Source organism: Caloenas nicobarica, chromosome 1, assembly GCF_036013445.1.
Source record: "Caloenas nicobarica isolate bCalNic1 chromosome 1, bCalNic1.hap1, whole genome shotgun sequence".
Lineage (NCBI taxonomy): Eukaryota > Metazoa > Chordata > Aves > Columbiformes > Columbidae > Caloenas > Caloenas nicobarica.
The window spans coordinates 14,979,494-14,998,735 of record NC_088245.1 but is presented as its reverse complement, the minus strand read 5'-3'; the positions used below and the strand labels follow the sequence as shown (position 1 = coordinate 14,998,735).

General features: G+C 40.5%; 1 protein-coding gene across 5 annotated transcripts in view; it reads left to right on the top strand.

The window, feature by feature from the left end:
• The window catches only part of SRPK2 (SRSF protein kinase 2), a 143,633-nt gene that overhangs the window by 34,046 nt on the left and 90,345 nt on the right, over positions 1-19,242 (top strand). The window contains exon 2 of one of the 5 annotated variants that reach the window (XM_065658686.1): positions 14,538-14,601. The exons of the other annotated variants lie outside the window; for them this stretch is intronic. Coding sequence (XP_065514758.1) covers positions 14,564-14,601 — 38 coding nt within the window. The 5' untranslated portion in view covers positions 14,538-14,563. The remainder of the gene's footprint in view (positions 1-14,537; positions 14,602-19,242) is intronic. 5 annotated transcript variants of the gene reach the window in all.

The window sequence follows — 19,242 nt, the reverse complement described above, 5'->3', positions numbered from 1 at the left end:
TTATGTTCAACATTGTGTATTGTTAAAGTGTTGCTCTAACAGCTGTCAAAATTAGGACTATGTTGTTGAAAACCTAAATTAATAGACGCTTCTTGCCAACAGTCAAGTCAAGGTGTCTTGCTCTGCTCACGTATGCGGGAAAAGCCTGAAATGCACAGGAGTTCGATAGTTTGAAGAAGCAATTGGCTGGGTACAGACGTGTAAATGCCATTGTCTGCTGACTCATTAGATGCTGCCACCAGGGCTGGGACCTGCAGAGGAGCTGGTGGGGTTGCAGGGGAGGAGAAGGCTGAGTGACACACTTCACTTTTAGCAGCATCACTCAACAAAATCCGCTCCATACAGCGTAGGAGAAGACAGGAGGTAACGGAGGACCATAACTAGCTACTGAATGATGTCACCACACATTCGCAGAGTGGATGGTGATGACTTGCCACCTACATCACTGTGTCTTCACTGCAGAAGAAACTATTTGTAGCTGGCTTTTAGACAAGGCAATACCAGGTTTCTCATGTGATTGCTGAATAAGTGATGGAGAAGTCAGATGGAGAAGGGGAGAGGGTGTGAAAAGAAAAAAGGTAGAGCTAAAAAAAAACCCACCTTGGAAGTCTTAATGTTCAAGAGGTGGGCTTACAGACCAGCAAAGCATGCTCTGAATTTTTCATCAGCAATAGCTGATTATGATATAATTTAGGTGAGGCATTAATGAAAAAAAAAAAAAGGGCAGCAGAGATGTAAACAGCTTTACTGATTGCAAGATCTAATCTCATGTCTGGACAGACCTCTGCTTTATATAAATACCTCTGTTATTGTGGTTACATTTAACTCCTTTCTTGCCTCTGGAAATATTTTGTCTCTAGCAGCCACACTTTCTTCTGATAAGAAAAATTTTTAAAAATATATCTTATTCCTTTTCTCAAATCTTGGAGTAAAAGTTTGTAGATATTTTTTGAGATGCCTTTCTAATCAGTTATTGTTGTTGCATATGTATACTGTTGCTTTAAAAAAAATGGACATCTCATTTATTTGAAGAACAGAGCAAAAGCAAAGCAAGGGGTTATTTTGACATGTATTTGCATGTGTGCGTTGTACATTTTATCTATAAAATTAAAAAAAATATTCCTGATGGGAGTCCTTTAGGACTAGAAGACTTTCATAGCACTCCCTTAACTGGAAGTACCTCATATTTTTTCTTTCCATTTTTGTGAGTATAGTCTGTTCTTTTCCTACACAGTCAATACTAGGTATTCAGTACATGTATGTATTATACTGTAATTACATTCAGACTTTACAAAGAAAGGCATCTCAAGATTTAAAGGTACATCTGTTCCTTGCAAAAAAGAAAGTGTAAATAGAAGAATGTCCTTTACTTGAAGATTTTGGGTGAGTGCGAAGTTATTGGTGTTAGGGTGTTTAACATTTGTATCCGTTTAAATAAATACTTTGCTGTGTTACTACTATGTTGTTTCTTAGCTAGGGAGAAGCCCAACAGAAAAATCTGCAGTATCTTTTCGTGTTGCTATGTAAATCCAGGGCACTGGCAATACATGTGAGAAACAAACTTGAAATACGATTAGAAGGTTCCTCCTTTCGTGGGCACTGCATGCATGTTTAAAATTTGTCATCGGTACAATTTTATCTCTGGTAATAATTTCCAAATTTAATTTTTCTTATAGGTTTACTAGAAATACTGTTTCTAAAAGCTTAAACTTGATTGAGATGTAATTTAAGGATAGGTAGATCTATTTAGTTAGCAAAAATAATATTTTAAAATAAGAGAAAGATGCTGTATTAATGGGGAATCATACTTGTTCTCAGGTATGATTGTTACAGCTTTGTTGCTGCTGGTTGTCTGTTACAATAAACAAAGATTTCCTTCTGTGCAATATAACTTTTTCTTTCATTGGCAATGGTTACGGTAACAGGAGGGCAGACCCAGATGTGAGAAACAGATATTATTACAGTTAGCACATGTGTATTTTGGATGACCAGAAAGTGGCGATGGTTTCGCGTTGTTTGTTCTGCCAGCTGTGTGTGTCACCCCAGGGACGGCAAAGGCATCGTGTGCCGGTGCCATGGTCCAAAACCATCTCCTTGCAGTCACTGATGTTGGTCTGACAGGCTCTAACAGAGGTTTTCAGTGTCCTTCAAGAGTTTGCATGGGCCCTTCAGTTGTCTTTTTGAAAAGAAACAAGCTGCAAAGAGCATGCTGAAGGATGGCAAGCTGGTCAGATACGGAATTCTGCGGTTTGTTGTAATGCTGGGAAGGTTGCTGTGAGATAAAGCTTTAATATTTCATTCAGTGGTGCCAGTGATTCCCAGAACCTAGACTGCACAGTGGACATGGACAGGCTTATTTACACAGCAGTTGTACAGCGTCCAAATGAAGGAGCCATCGGTAAAACCAGCAGGAGAATTGGATGTTATGTGGCGAGTGTAGCATAGTCCAGCTGACATCACTGTCTTGGTTTTGGCAGTTTTAACGGCCGCCGAGGATGCTCGTCCTGTTGTTGTTCACAGACACTCTCATTCCTTTGTGTAAAAACCCTACTTTGTTTCTCTCTTTTTTGCCTTGTCTCCTTCTTTATAAACGCTAAGGAACATCTTAACTGAAGTTTGACAGAGATGACTCTGTAACCTCCCCAGTGTTCCTGAAGAGTTAGGCTTTGGTAAGATGATCACCACGCAGACCCGTGTCCCAGCGGGCACAACTCACCGCTCAAGTGGGGAGGTTTTCGGCTTGCTTTGTGCTCAGGATGACATGTACTTTTCTGATGGAGCTTTTTCTGAGAACGGTTTGTCCTCTTATGAGGCCAGGAAAAGTGAAACAAGCCCTATCTCCTGTTCTAGAGGAACAGAGCTGAGAATGTCCTCTTTAGAGCTGAGAATTCAAGGAATATAAGAGCCTGATGATCTGCTGGATAAGAAACGTTGAAAACCTGCAAGAATATTTGGAAAAGCCAGTTATGTATATGCCATGGTGATGATCACAATATAAAAACTTTGACAGATCATCCTGAAAAACATCCTGTGAATATCCTTTCAAAATATCTCAATTTAAAAATATTTCTACTACCAGGATTTCTAACTGTAAAATTCGTAATAAAAAGTAAAAACACAAAGCTTTTTAGAACAGTGAAGGATAATAAAAAGTAAGGCTAAGGAGAAATTCTAACCTGGAGTTTAAGGTTATAACATGTATTCAATAGTTGTGACCCAGTTTAATCCTTTTGGGTAAATCATGTAGCTTTATCTCCTAGGAGAGAGGCAGGAATTAGAGTGTGTGCAAGATTTTATGAGTCATTGCTTTAGACTTTAGAAGGTAACATATGCTTGACTCAGTTTGGATGAATAGAATCCTGTTTTTTCTTAAGGCTGGAGTTTAATTTGTCGTTCTGCAACATTAGAGCAATTTTTTTCTTACTTGAATTTTAAGGAAAAAGCACATAACAAATGAGTGGAAAAATAATAGTATTTGAGCCGCACATGAGGCATTTAGGCGAATTGTAGACCCGAAAGAAGATGCTATCAAAAGAATCCCAACACAGTAACAATTGTACGCTAGATTGTAAAATGAATAAATTAGAAATATTTCGCTAGATTGTAAAATGAATAAATTAGAAATATTTCAGATTAGAAATTGGAAATTATCCATTCTGTCTAGTGAGTTAAGACAGTAAAGATACTAGAAGTCATGTGGTTTGAGGGTGTGAAAAAATTAACACCCTATTATTATACCAGAAGTTGAATTTCTTTCAGCTTTGGCAGAAGAGCTGCTACCCACACCCAGCAAGCCATTCGCCTCGCTCTAGACAGGGTTTAAAAACTACAGCTAATCATTTATTGTGTTTCAACTAACAGTCATAACTTCTTAAATCATTCTGTCTCTAACTACTTGTAGGAATAAGATTTCAGTTTTCCAGCAGCTCTGAGAAATGTTCTCAACTCTATCCCTGTTCCCTCAAAAGAAAACCTTTCTCATGAAGGTTAAATGCATGTAAATAATAAAGTTAATACAATATAAAGAATATAAACAGTATAATATAAGCCACGTTATACGTATAAATAATGTTAAAGACATAAATAATTAGAAAATGACAAGCACAGTCATTTTTAGGGTTAATAATGTTTTCTTTAGTGTGCTTTACTGGTATTTAATCTGCCAAGTAGTTATGCAAAAAGAAGTTTAAATTTTGTATTTTTTTTTCTTTGAAGAATGGCTTTTTGTGCAACCACAGATTTTCAAACATACGTCAGGCAGAGTTAGTTATTGGGCTGAGATGCAGGAGGGAGGGAAAAGCAACAACTTGGTTCTGGATGTGCATCTGGGACAGCAAATGCTGCCAAACCCAGGAGAACTACCAGAGTGAAGAACTCCTCTTAATGTCACCTTTGTGTTTCAGTAAGCACTTTGTTAATGAATGCCACAGCCTGGCAAAAGATCAAATGCCAGATTATGTCAACAAGGCTTAGTTAAAGTTTGTAGGTGACTTAAAAGAAATTCAAATGCATAGTTATATTTAACTCCACTTCTCATTCCCTGCTTATAATGGGTTTATAATGGGCCATTTTTAGAGTAATTGTAGCATATCTTAATGATTTTCTTCTTATATACCTAATACTTCCTCAACTTTATCCACAAACTTCCCTTCGAAAATTTCCATATATAAACATGAACAAGAAATTTGAGAATTTGGCTGTATTAAAAATTCCTCCGTGGTATTAATTATGTGACTTGGGCTGTATATTTATATATTTGGAAACTTAATATTTAAACAAGTAAAAGGCAAACTAATCTGTGTATTTTGTATGCTATTTTCCCTTTTGGAGAAGCGGAAACAAACTTGACTGTATGATGGACACTCTCAAGCTTCTGGTTTCCACCCTGAGATCTCCTGCAGTGTGTGTTCCCTTGCTACCACGTTTCATTCCTTTCTGCATCCCGTGCTTTTCTGTGTCCTCCTTATGGTGAAGATTCAGTTAAATGAAGTTTTAAAATTATAGTACTAGTGTTGCTATTTTTCTTGAGTAAAAAACCATTGTTCAGTAAGTTCTCAATGAATGGTCTTTCATTTTCCTCTGCAAAAATAAGGCAACGGCTGCCATTAGAGGTATACACTATCTTTCAGATTGGCTTTGGCTTCCATTTGTGTTAATGAGAACAGCACTAAACAACTGGTGGTGTCATCTGGATGAAAGATATCTGTCTGTGAGCATTAGGGTTGACTTATCTCTTGGGTACTGATTGGGGGCTGGCAGCCATTTTGAAGGCAGACAGAGTTTCCTCAAAATATTTTGTAAAAGTATGGTTTGTCAACCTCAGCTCAGGTATGGAAAACTTGGTTTGGAAGGATAACAGTTATATTACTATGAATATACAACTTAAAAGTACCTGAGCAGATGATTCCAGTAGAGTTTTAACTATATCAGAAACATGAAAAATCAGTGTTTCTGTATCTCTGAGATTGCTAGGAGAAGATCAGATGCAATGTATAATTTCTTAAAAAAAACCCCCACAACTTAGTATCAGTAACATTAAGTCCACTTCATGTACCTATAAACACTGAGTAAGTCCATCTTCATCTTTATGCAAGGAAAAATGAAATACTACTTTTTGTCAGATTTTCCTCTTGATTTTTTTTTTTTTTTTTTCTCCTGGACAGATATTGGCTCCTCTTATGTATGTGTGCCAAGCTGCACATGAGTAGGACCCAGGTTTACTTGGTGCTTATGTGTGGACTTTTACAGTTCATATAAATAAAGGATCTATGCTTCCCTTTGTATCTTCTACATTCAGAGAAGTAACATGACTCTTACATAAATGTTTAAAATTCTGTGCATTTTGATACTACAGACTTCTTTTGTATGTACTTTTAGGAAAGACAGGGGTTAGCTTTATCTATTTGAAGTAAACAGGTTTTTAAAATGACGATTTTAATATTTCAAGTACGGCATAACCTAAAAGTTTGATTGTAATTTCCTCATGCCCTGAGCAAAAATATTATTTATGATGCTGAAGAGGAATGATACTAAAAATATTAATGTAATCTCCCCAACAGAAGATTGCAAACAGCTGTTTTTCTGTCACTTATTCTTCAGTGAGTCAGTCACTGGCTTATGGATCAGCATTGCTGGGAATGTTGTGCGTAGGAGACCTGCAGAAGTCCATAAAGCTACTGTTTGTTTTTCTCACTCCAAAGCTTAGTAACGTCTGGAAGAATTATTTATTTTAGGGTAATTGTGTGGAAGCACAAAGAGTACAATCTCATTTAATAGCCACATGTTGATCAAATTTAGGCTGGCTCTGTGTTTGTGCCATTTTGAAACCGCTGGTGCCAGAGCCTGTGATTCCAGGAGTTCACTTTGTAGAACTATTTCTTATTTTAAAAGTACTTATTCTAAAACAGGTTGAGGAGCAAACCTCTGAAGTTGTGTGTAAATCATTGAATTGTAGAATGGTTTGGGTTGGAAGGGATCATCTAGTCCAACCCCCTGCCATGGGCAGGGACACCTTCCACTAGACCAGGTTGCTCAAAGCCCCGTCCAGCCTGGCCCTGAACACTGCCAGGGATGGGGCATCCACAGCTTCTCTGGGCAGCCTGTTCCAGTGCATCACCACCCTTAGGGTGAAGAACTTCTTCCTTATATCTGATCCAAATCTACCCTTTTTCAGTTTAAAGCCATTCCCCCTTGTCCTATCACTACATGCCCTTGTAAGAAGTCCCTCTCCAGCTTTCTTGTTGGTCCCCTTTAGGTACTGCAGGGCTGCTCTACGGTCTCTCCAGAGCCTTCTCCAGGCTGAACTACTCCAACTCTCTCAGCCTGTCTTTGTAGGAAAGGTGTTCCATCCCTCTGATCATCTTCGTGGTCCTCCTCTGGACTTGCTCCAACAGGTCCATGTCCCTCCTATGTTGGAGGCCCCAGAGCTGGATGCAGGACTCCAGGTGCATTCTCACCAGAGCAGAGTAGAGGGGGAGAATTGCTCCCCTCGACCTGCTGGTGACACTTCTGATGCAGCTCAGATATGGTTGGCTTTCTGGGCTGCAAGCTCACATTGCTGGGTCATATGGAGCCTCTCATCAAGCAACAGCCCCAAGTCCTTCTCCTCAGGGCTGCTCTCAACCCATTCTCCACCCAGCCTGTATTTCTGCTTGGGATTACCCTGATCCATGTGCAGGACCTTGCCCTTTTTGAACTTCATGAGATTTGCACGGGCCCACCTCTCAAGCCTGTCAAGGTCCCTCTGGATGGCATCTCTTCCCTCCAGCATGTCAACTGTACCACACAGCGTGGTGTTGTCAGCAAACTTGCTGAAGGTGCACCCAGCCCCACTGTCCGTGTCGCTGACAAAGATGTTAAATAGCGCAGGTCCCTATACCGACCCCTGAGGAACGCTACTTGTCACTGGTCTCCACTTGGACATTGAGCCATTGACTGCAACTCTTTGGATGTGACCATCCAGCCAGCGCCTTATCCACCGATTGGTCCATCTGTTAAATCCATGCCTCTTCAATTTAGAGACAAGGATGTTGTGTGGGACAGTGTCAAATGCTTTGCATGAATCCGGATAGATGACATCAGCTGCTCTTCCCTTATCCACCAGCACTGCAATGCTGTTGTAGAAGGCCACCGAATTTGTCAGGCATGATTTGCTATTGGTGAAGCCAGGTTGGCTGTCACCAGTCAGCTCTGTATTTTCCATGTGCCTTAGCCTAGTTTCCAGGATGATCTGCTCCATGATCTTCCCTGGCACAGACTGACTGGCCTATAGTTCCTTGGGTTTTCCTTTTTTCCCTTTTCAAAAATTAGGAAAGGGGAAACATCACCCTTGTCGGTGGGGACTTCACTAGACTGTAATGACGTTTCATACATGGGGGATAGTGGCTTAGCAACTTCATCTGCCAGTTCTCTCAGGACCTGTGGATGCATCTCATTAGGTCCCATGGACCTGTGCACTCTCAGGTTTCTTAAGTGGTTTCAAACCTGATCTCCTACGGTGGGCCATTCTTAATTCTCCCAGTCCCTGCCTTTGCTTTCTGTGACTTGGGTGGTGTGGCTAGAGCACTTGCTGGTGAAGACTGAAGCAAAAGAGAATTTTGTGTGGCGGGGGTTTACCTGCCACTCTGTCTCTTCCCTTGCTCCCAAAAGGCAAACAAACCAGCTGTATTAGTTGAGTTTTGCAGCAGTGGTTCTCTGCCCTGGATGAATTTAATACATGCATTGTCAGTAAGGTATTTTAATCTTGACTGATGAATGTGTTGTAGACCACTGAGATAATCTGTTTGCAATAGACACGATTAAGTTTTTAGTGAAACAGTGACTTCCCTCAGTTGACTTTGAAATGGTGGTGACTCTGTTATCTACCCATATGTCATAGGGAGCAGTTTGTGCAGTGTTGAATACCTTGTCCACACTTTTCCATCTGTGCTTAAGCAGCAGCTAGGGTTTTTTTTTCTTTTGTTGTGGAGAACTCTTTTTTTTGTATTGGTAAAAACAAACAAAACTCCAGGCTAGAAGTACTCCCCTGTTCCTTTTTTTCCAGATTACATGCATATTCCTCAGAGTTTCCTGATTCCCATGGCAGATTTTTGTTCTCCTTCTTTCGCATTATTGAAATAAAATAGCTTAACTTCTTTGGCTTGTCTGGAGTTTCTTCCCTTATCCTTTCTGAGGTAGTTTGTTCTAGATTCATTATGGAAACTTTAGGTTTCTTGCAGCCTTTGGCATTATGCTGTCCTACAAATTCCCTTTGAGTTTAGAAACTGCCAGCCTCTCTTCTCCATTTTTCCAAGCCTGTCGTCTCCTCTTTTTTGGCAGAACAAATGATTTTTCTCTAAAAGGAGACTCCTTTCCGTTTTAACTTTACCTGATGCATTTTTCTCTGACCTAACCCACAATCTACACCTGAACATCTCAGAGGAGGCAACAACTGGGCCAAAAAAAAGTCTGAGCACAGTATTCCTGTAAATACTTTGTCTCTGCTTTGCTTTGGTTAAAACAAAACAAACCCATGATGATTATGAAGCCATGTTGGGCAGTGCAGGGCCTTTCTGAGCTTGTTTTTTGTTTTCATTCAATCACAGCTTGAATAGTATGGCTTTAAAGACTTAGCGTATCTGCTTTGCTCAGGTCTTGGATGAGAGCCAGTTGTCTGCCACTTGATCTGTATACAACATAAAATTACTCAAAGTGCGCTGAAAAAGTGCATGGAATGACTGGGGAGTTGGTTACAATGATACTGCTGCCCATACCTGAATTTATTGTTATTTTGTAGCTTGGAAAATTTATTGTATGAGCTGCTGCTTTGGGATTTGCTGGCATTAATTTTCATTAATTCTCATCTTTTTTCAGCCAGAGTGCTATGATCTATTCCTCTGGATGTGGTTCTACTTACAGTGCCATCTTTTTGTTGCCTCTGAAATTAGGACAGTCCAAAAATCTTCAGTGCAAATATAAGTGCTTGCCTGCTAAGCAGAGGTTCACTGTACTGCTGTGCATTCATCAATACAGTTATCTAATAAACTCATAAAAGCCATTAAAGGTGTTGTTCTTTGTATCTCTAACAGATGCTGGTCCTGAATAGCCCAGCATTTACGTCTGTGCCACAGCACTTGAGGTCACCCTAAAGTTGAAGTGTTGGTTCTCTGTGTCAGGTTGGAGGGGCTTGAACCAAGAGGCCTTCAGGAAGAGCTGCTCGGTTGTAAAACTTTTCTTCTTTTTTTTTTTTTTTTTTTTTTTTTTTTTAGAAAAACTTGAAGTTATTACTCTAATTTGCATTCTTTTGAGCTGTGAAGGCTGAATTAGTGGGTGGTAGGGTAACCACCATTTGGAGAGTTTTTTCTTTTTTGTTTAGACTTGGGATGCAATTTGTATGTTCTAATTAATTCTGTAAAGGAGCCCAGATTTCTGGATATGTAATTTATAAATAATCAAAATAAACAAGTGATAACATTGCTGTTTCTGCAGCTGTTTTTCTCTTATGGCTTACAAGGCACTTAGTGTAAAGCTCATCTGTCTTATTTTGGGGATATTATTTCCATGATAAGTTTTGTATCGGGAGTGATAATGGTGGTGTCAGCCTGACCTTGGGGGTAAATTATGGATGTGTAAAGGTACAGATTTGCTTTTAAAAATTAACAAAATGGGTCCACTTGCAAAAATCTCAGCAGAGACAAAATATAGGTAAATCCCAAGTAAGAAAATAAGTCAAATTAATAGGAGAGAAGCAGAGAAGGGAAAGCAAGAAAAACCCCAAAATGTTGTGGTGGAAATTTTATCAGCTTGTGGAATGGAACACTCATTAATGATGCTAGTTTTTTTTTTTTTTTTCCTGGGAAGTCTTATTTTATTTAAATTCTTCTTATCACTATATTAAATAAATCTTTGTTGCCACTGAATAAAGGTGAAACTAAATTATGTGCTGGAATGCCATCAGAGAGAAATGTCTTTATGTACCTCTTAGAGCATCCAGACTTCACGTTTGCAGTAAAGTAACTTATATCTTGGATTTTATTTTTAAAATTTTGTAGTGTGGTGTTAGCAATATTCTCCTGGAGAAGCTGGCAGCTCATGGCCTGGGTGGGTGTACTCTTTGCTGGGTAAAGAACTGGCTGGAGGGCTGAGCCCAAAGAGTTGTGGTGAACGGAGCCAAATCCAGTTGGCGGCCGGTCACAACTGGTGTTCCCCAGGGCTCAGTACTGGGGCCAGTTCTGTTTAATCTCTTTATCAAAGATCTGGATGAGGGGATTGAGTGCACCCTCAGTAAGTTTGCAGATGACACCAAGCTGGGTGGGAGTGTTGATCTGCTGGAGGGTAGGAAGGCCATACAGAGGGATCTGGACCGGCTGGATCGATGGGCTGAGCCCAATTGTCTGAGGTTCACCAAGGCCGAGTGCCGGGTCCTGCACTTGGGTCACAACAACCCCAGGCAGCGCTGCAGGCTCGGGGAAGAGCGGCTGGAAAGTGCCTGGGGGAAAAGGACCTGGGGGTGTTGATTGACCGGGGTTGAACATGAGCCAGCAGTGTGCCCAGGTGGCCAGAAAGGCCAACAGCATCCTGGCTTGTATCAGGAATGGTGTGGCCAGCAGGCCTAGAGAAGTGATCATCCCCCTGGACTCAGCATTGGAATCCTGTGTTCATTTCTGGGCCCCTCAGGACAAGAAAGACATTGAGGTGCTGAAGAGAGTGCAGAGAAGGGCAACACAGCTGGTGAGGGGTCTGGAGCACAAGTCTGATGAGGAGCGGCTGAGGGAACTCGGGTTGTTTGGCCCGGAGAAGGGAGACCTTATCGGTCTCTGCAGTTACCTGAAAGGAGGTTGTACTGAAATGGGTGTCCGTCTCTTTTTGCAGGTAACAAGTGATAGGACAAGAGGAAATGGCCTCAAGTTGCACCAGGAGAAGTTTAGATTGGATATTAGGAAAAAATTCTTTGATGAAAGGGCTGTCAGGCATTGGAACAGGCTGCCCAGGGAAGTGGTGGAGTTGCCATCCCTGGAGGTGTTTAGAAGATGTGTAGATGAGGTTCTTAGGGACATGGTTTGGATGTGGACTTGGCAGTGTCAGGTTAACGGTTGTACTTGGTGATCTTAAAGGTCTTTTCCAATGTAAACGATTTTATGATTCTGTGATTCTATATGAAATTAGAAAAAAAAAGTTGGATTTTGAGATTGAGCAACATAGTGTCAAGGGTCTGTGGTAGAGGACATGAACTTTGGTTTGCACCTCCAAATTGTCATTTCTGTCTCTGTCCAAAAGTGAGGATAAGCAACTGAGAGAGCTGCCTTCCAACATTCCTTCATGCAGAAGGAAAAAAAAAAAAAAGAAAAAAAAAAGGTAGAAAAGAAAGGTAAAAAAAAGGTTAAAAAAACCAAGTAGAGTACTAAAGGGGTAAGCTTTCTCCACAAAACTGTCCAAACCTTTAGTCTACTCCATCCCACAAAAATTTCTGTGGTGTAGCTTTTGTAGCTTTAGTACTGACAACATAAATGTGTCATCAGAATGTGTAATGAAGCATCCTGTTCTTGTTGAACCATATTCGGTCAGAGTATGAAGAGACAATCCGTAAGGAATTGTGGGTGACCTGATCCTTAAAAAAACACCACATATACTTTCTTTTAACCTATGTTATATGAAATAGTCTATATTCAGCGACCCGTTGAAGTAATTTTTTTCTGAATGTTCTTAAAGGCCATCTCTTTCAGATAAATATTTTTCCAGTGTTCTGAATACCTGATTAAGTGCTGCAGTAGATGTTTTTGATCTCACCATGCTACTGGTCTTTGGTCTATTTGATCTTTTGCACTGCCTTCAGACAGTTTAAATGTACATATGTTGGAAAATACTGTGTTATGATAACACTAATATTATAGGGTTAGCCTTCCTCCACTTGTTTAAAATAATCTTTTAAATCAGTAACAATGTATGCAGTGCATTGCATAATTTGTATTATCAACACCAATGTAAAATGTTGCACTAAAAATCTGTTTTAAAATAACTGTATGATTGTATAGTTGAAAATGAAAAGCTGTTAAAACTGTTCGTGGAGCCTTTATGCAGTGCAACGTAGTTCTTAATGACATGTCAGAATTTTTTTTGCTATAATGTGACTGGGCCTTTCAGTGATCAGGTGGATATGCAGTGTTTCAAGTTCTTAGCCACTGTGCAGTTTTAAGGCTTACTTAATAGCCATTTTTCGAAGCCATAATAGCCATTTTCAAGACTGCACTGAGTACAAAATTAGATCATTTGGTGTTTGGGGGTGCTCCCTGGTGTTTTATCATAGGTTGTTTTTTTAACAGAAGAAACCTCTGTACCCCAGGGAGTGTAGTTGATGCTGTCATCCGCTCTGGATAGCTGGAGAAGTGAGGCACGGAGGGAAAGATGCACGTGGCCTAAACGAGAACTGCTATGGACTTTCGGTAGTCAGTTCCAAGAGACTAGGTCAGCAAGCTTTTTCTCCAGCACACTGCCGCTCTGGAGCTGCCCAGAGCCTGGGAGGTTTCCCAGCTGCCATCCTGGACATCCCTGCTGCCGCTGAACTTCTGCCCATGCTAGGACACGAGTCTTGGTGGGCAGCAAAGTCTCCTGGTAGCTGTGACCAGAGGAGCTTCTCTGCTACCTGGGATGGGCAATGTTAAAAGAAGTTTTGCGTGGGCCTCGTAGTCGTGTGGTGGAGCCAGTTGTGGACATATGGACATTTCAAAGACATGTCTTGGAAGCTCTGAGGAGCATGTACTTTGGATGCAAGAACTGATAGTCTCCTTATCGGCTTCTCTGTTTGTTTTGGGAAGAACAAGTCGCATACGCTCATCCAGGTGATTGCTGCTAACTTGCAGCCCTTCCACAAGAGCACTAGGGTGATAAACCCATTCACGTATTAATAACGACTTTTTAACTTACGTGAAAAAAAAAAAAATCTAGTTTCTCTTCTTCTGTTTTTAGAAATTTCTGAGGCTTTTTATCTGAAATACATGTAAAAAAAGAAAAAGAAGTCAGGTTGAAGCTCTCCTGTTGTAGAATGGTTGATCCCAAATAGCTGAAGTTTATGTCGGTTGTGAACAAGTGGACATAGTCTTAATGTTGCGCAGGGCTTAGCAGTATTTCCACAAGTGGCACTATGGTCTCCGGCGAGGATGGGCTCTTAAAATGATTTTCACATTTGTGACGTTATTCTTTGACTTTTTGGGGTTCAAACGTCTTGATTTCAGAGCTCCCGGTTAATTAATTTTTTGGCAGTCTCTCTGTCCTGCTTGGACGGGATCTTGTGAGACGAGGGGCAGGCGGCATCTGCCCCGGTCCGGGTGACCGTGCTGGGCTGCGCTGCCGGGTGGTTCCCGGGACCGCGGCGATGGGGTTGGGCTGGTGGCTGCTTACGCTGGGTCCTTACGAGTGCTAGATGGCAATTAATATATATTTAAAGAAAATTAAGTATTACTTTTCTAAGCATATTTGGAGGAGGTTAGAGATATGGCACTAAAAAATAAAATCCAGGTGTTCGTAGCGCTTCCCATGCCTGATTTCTAACCCATGTGTGAAAGTAGTGATTTAATACTTCATTCTTTGTGACAAGAATGATTCAAAGAGCCATATTTTTGAGGGCTTTTGATCTGAAGATTTCCGAGGGTGCCCGTTGCGGCTTAGGCAACTAACCGTGAAGAGAATCCGTTACGTAAATCCTTTGTTTCGCGCTTTCCCCCCCTTTAGAAACTCACCTCCGCGCACCCGCGGGCGGCGCTGGCGCTGGGACTCGCCCGGTAAGCGCGTCGGCTCCGGCTGGGGAGAGGCGCCCCCCCCCCCCCCGCCCGCGGAATGGTTCCGCCCGCCGCCGTGCCCGGTCATGTGCGCGGGCCGGCCCGGCCCCGCCGCCTCCCGCCTCGTCCCCTCAGAGCGCGGCTGGGCCGGCCCTCGCACCCGCAGCCAGGCTGCCGCGGCCTCCTCCCGAACAAAAGGGCTGAGGGAGATCAGATCCTCCGCTTAGTAAGGCTTTGGAGAGCGAGGGCCGGGCGGTCTCGGTTGTGAATATTCTCTGATTTTTCCAGAAATCAAGCAGAAGATTGAGCTGCTGATGTCAGTTAACTCTGAGAAGTCGTCCTCTTCAGAAAGGTACGGCTGCATCTCCCGCATGAACGCCGGCAGGGCTGCCTCATTTTCCGTGTCAAGTTTGCTGGTATCTTTCACGTATTGCATGCTGGTTATCGTACCGTATCCATTGGCTTTTTTTTTTTTTTTATTTTGGTTAAGCTTTGTGCGTTTTTGCAGAGATTTATTGATTTATTTATTATATATTTTTTTTTAAACGAAGCCTGCTGGGCTGCAGCATGCAAATCATCCTAGAGCAGGCTGCTGGTTTGTGTGTGCTGGTGTTGCAGACCCTGCTCCTTTTCACTGTCACGCCAACAGCATCTCGGTTTCGAATTTTTGAAGAACTCGCGTTTTTTTGTTGGTTTTGGTTTTTTTTGTTGTGTTGCAGGAAACCGTTCCGCGGTTGCAAAGGGTTCCTTTCAATTTAGATGCATAGGAAATATAATAACTTGGTGAAGCGCTTCATGTCCTGTTATGTGGAAAGGGAGTGTCCTTTGCAAAGTAGCTCAGGAATCGCAAATCTTCCGATTAGTCACATTCTGTAAGATAGATGTGATCCGTGTTCAAGTCTGTGCTAGGAAATGGAGCAGTCGCTGCATGCAGTAATGGTTCATGCCTGCAGGTAAGGACGAAATGACTCAGAAGTGTTTTTAAAGCAATTATTTTATGTGTCAATCAGATTATCACAATTTCAAGAAGCGGTTTCGTTTTAAAGAAGTATTTCAAGGTACTGAATGCACTTTAAGTTTTCTGATGCGAAATATCACCTTCTAGTGATTATTTTGATGATTTTAAATGATCCAGCCGTGCACACTTCTGTGTTGCTTGCGACTGGGTTTTGAGGGAGATTTTTATTTTAAAAATTGCCTAAATCCAGAGCAACATAATATCATTTTTTTTCCCCCCAAATTATTTGCAGGAATCATTTTGTCTGCATGCAAAAGACCATCTGAATGTTCTGTTTTGCTATTTTAATATTGGATGATGGAAAAAAATACAATTATTAATTTTAAGCATTAAAACTATACGTTTAGCTTAAATTATTATCTAAAGTACATTTTATTGCATGGCTCAGCGTAGAAAGACATGGTAATGTACTGAAAGCTGTCTAAGGGAAACAGACTAAAAGGCATTTTTCAGAATGAAGGAGTGCTTGTGTGGCATGCATGGTTTTAAAAGACAACATGAACGGTTTATTTTGATTTATATGTATATTTGAGTAAGATGTAGAAGCAGACTGCATTGCCTTTCACCAGCTGTATAACAAAATATCAACAACGAGAGATACAGAAAATGGTGGGGGGGAATGGGTTGTTAAGTCACCTTTCCAAAATGGAGAAATATAAGAAGAGCTGTGAGAGATATTTATTTATATATTCAAAATTAAGAATCATGAAAGAAAATGTTAATGTTTATTTGTTTATCTCTATCCCACCCTGATGCCTGAAATTTTTAAATACAATACTAATAAAATGGTGGTAATAACAGAGGGGATGATATGGTGAAAATAGTAAAGGAAACAGGTGTTCACTTGGCTTTTGGAGAGGCTTTTGTTGGCATTGCTGTGGGGGAATTCATTATATAATATAGGTATTTATTTTATCTATTTTATGCAGTATGGTAAAACTGATCAGTCTGGTTTTGAGCAAAACGTGCTCGTAGTTGAACTAATGGTAGCCCTCAGATGAATACATCCCTGTAAAGGATTATAACATGTAGCTGGAAAAGGATCATTTGTCTGAGATCCATTCAAAAGCTTTTCATTAAAAAGTAACATTTTATAACAGCATGATGTCTTATCTTGCAATAAAGATTAAAATGTGAATGTTGTATATGCATATAGATTTCTTTTGAGGATTTAAATATGTGGTACTGTTCACCTGGAGATTGATTTGACACATCAGCTGCACGATGTACGTGGCCAGTTATAAATGGAAACAACTTTGTATATTATCCAAGAGTTTGTTTTGTTTATTTTTTTTAAATAACCACATTCTTTTTGTCTCTCTAAAAATAGACTGAATTTTTTTGCAAGCTGTTATGAAACAGTGCTGTCTATCCTATTAGCTGCCAGTTCCTTTCAAGACCCTTCCAAAATTACTGTATAAGATGTTTTTAAGGAAAAAAAAAAGTAGTATTGAGTGTCTGAACTGCAAAACTGTCCTCAGTCTGCTGCATAGCAAAATTGCAGTGTGTATTCATACCATACAGACACAAAAGTATGCATGTTTTTGACAAACGCATAAAGGGAATAATCCACACTTGCATATTTTTTTATTATCTGTTTTTACCCTTGCTCTTAGTGGTTGGACCTTTGACAAGCTTGAGTGCTCTGAGTGGAAATGCTGGGCGGAAGATCTGAAAGTGTCCATGTCTTGTTCCTTGTTTTCCATGCTAGCAGAGGCTGCCAGACAGCGCTCGCACAGCGGGAGGGGAGGGGAGAGGATAGGAGAGGAGGTGCTCCCTGCATTTACAGAAACTGGTGAAACGGGAGTAGAGGAGGAACGAGAGAGAGAAGCCCGTCACTTGCCTCTTTCTTTGGTCGGTATTTGTTTTTACAAGAGAGTTCAGTGTTTGTAGGTTTTCCAGCTCGCTTGCCAAGTCCAACATGTTGTCTTATTCTAGAGGAAAAAAAAAATAAATGAGAAGTGATCTGAAATATAATGGATGGTTTGGCTTTTATGGAAGCTCAACATGTTAGAAATCGTACAGCATTCTCTTGGGATAGTTGGTTGTTAAGTTTTTAAGAGGCTTTTAGGAGACATTGTCAAGAAAGTGAGATGAACAACTTTTGTTGAGGATCCTCTGAGATGTTGAAGATGTTGCAGCCTTGAAAAGTAGATTAACACAAACCTGAGACTTCTTTTTGTAGTGAGATTCATCCTTCCTTTCTCCTCACCTGCCCCCTAGAAAGACTGTAACTGCAGATGGAGGGATAAGATAACAGTGTTTTGGTGTGCTACAGGATATTTCATTAAGCAGGCACAGACAGCATCTATAAGTCCAAAATTCCCGAGTGGTGAGCGCTGCCCGTGCAGGCGTTAGCAGCCTGTGACAAAGTCGTTCCCGTTGATAAGGTAGCCCGGGTAACAACGATGCGTGTGTACACGTGGAGGTTACGGTGGATCAGGTAACGACTGGAGCCTGTTACACGGAATTGATTTGTTTGGATTTCTGTGCTTTAGGTATACCCTGGAAATGTTTTCCTCCAACATGCTTACAATGTGACACATGCCTGGTTTCTTTATCTAATAAGCAGTAATTTAACTACCGTGTATCCCCGCGTTCTTTATGTTTCAGGGGAGGCTGCATGAGGTTACTTGTCCAAGCCCTGCCATGTCATTAGAAAGCGAGTAGCAGCAGCCAGATGGAGGAGGATGGTCTTTCAAGACCCCTAAGAAAGCAAAAATATTTTAATTTCTGTTGTGTGAGTTACGCGCTCTTCTCATATACAGTACAGTCAACCCTTTGAGCTGTACAGATTTTATTTATTTTATTATTTTTTTTTAAAAAAATTTTTAAGGGCTTTGTGGAGATCCTTGTAAGTTTCTGTTTCATTTTGTTTTGAGACAAGTTGGTTCTTCCTCCTGGATCACTTTCTACTTCTTAGACTGCAAACCTGTATACAGTATTTTCTGTATACAGTATTTTTCTTTTCCATACTTTAGGACAAAGAAATTGGTTTTTTTTTAGCTTTGATTTTGGGTTCTAAATTTATGATATGTCATCTTAGCAATGCAGTTTGACCACAGGTTATTTACTGGTAAAGCTTACTAGCAAGGCTGAAAAGTCTGAAATATTTGATGTGCTCTTTTCCTGTCTTTTTGTAACAGCTGCAAATGCACGTTTCTTTAAAATGAATTTCTGCTTCAGTGTCTTTTTCAAAAAAAAATAGCAGCCACTCATGAGCAGTCTTAAAGTAGATCAGTGGTGTGTATATAATTCAATTTTCATGATTTTGAGGACTTTTATAAATAGCAGTAAAGGGAAGATACTTTCAATAGACAGTAGGACAGCAAAGTTTGTGTTTTTCAGTGTGTAGAAGTATTTAGGGTGGGGTGGTGCAAGCAAGGTTTAAGGACAGTTATTTTTTTTAGCCTTGGGCTATGTATACCTCTCTCTCTTTGTAATTTATAGAGCATACTAATGTATTTCTCAATGCTTTTACATGGGTTCTTCATCAGGTCATCCCAAGAATGCAGTCAGGGTTAAAGGAGAAATAAATCTAAAATAATGAGGAGGAAGAAAAAAGATGGAGACTGAGTACCCTCTGCTTCATTTTCTAAGAGATCTAATGTTAGTTGATATGAGGCATTGTGAAACAGGCTACGATGCTGGAAGATTCCTTCAGGTTTAGGAACACATGGGGTTTTTTTTTCTTCTGGTGTTGTGTGTTGTTTGTGGGTTTTGTGTGTGTGTGCGCGCGCGCACGTGTTTTTTTATTTTAATTGTGGATGCTCTACTTCTCCTAAAGCAGAAATGTCACTTGTAATGAATTACAGAAATGGAACGCATGTTTAAAAGTAGACAAACCATCAGCTCACAACATTCAGTATGAACTGATGTTGCTGTGTGTCAAATAAATGTTTTGGAATAATTATTAGATAATAGGGCATTATAAGGTAACGATTCTGTTGTTACTTATTTAACGAACATTGAAGC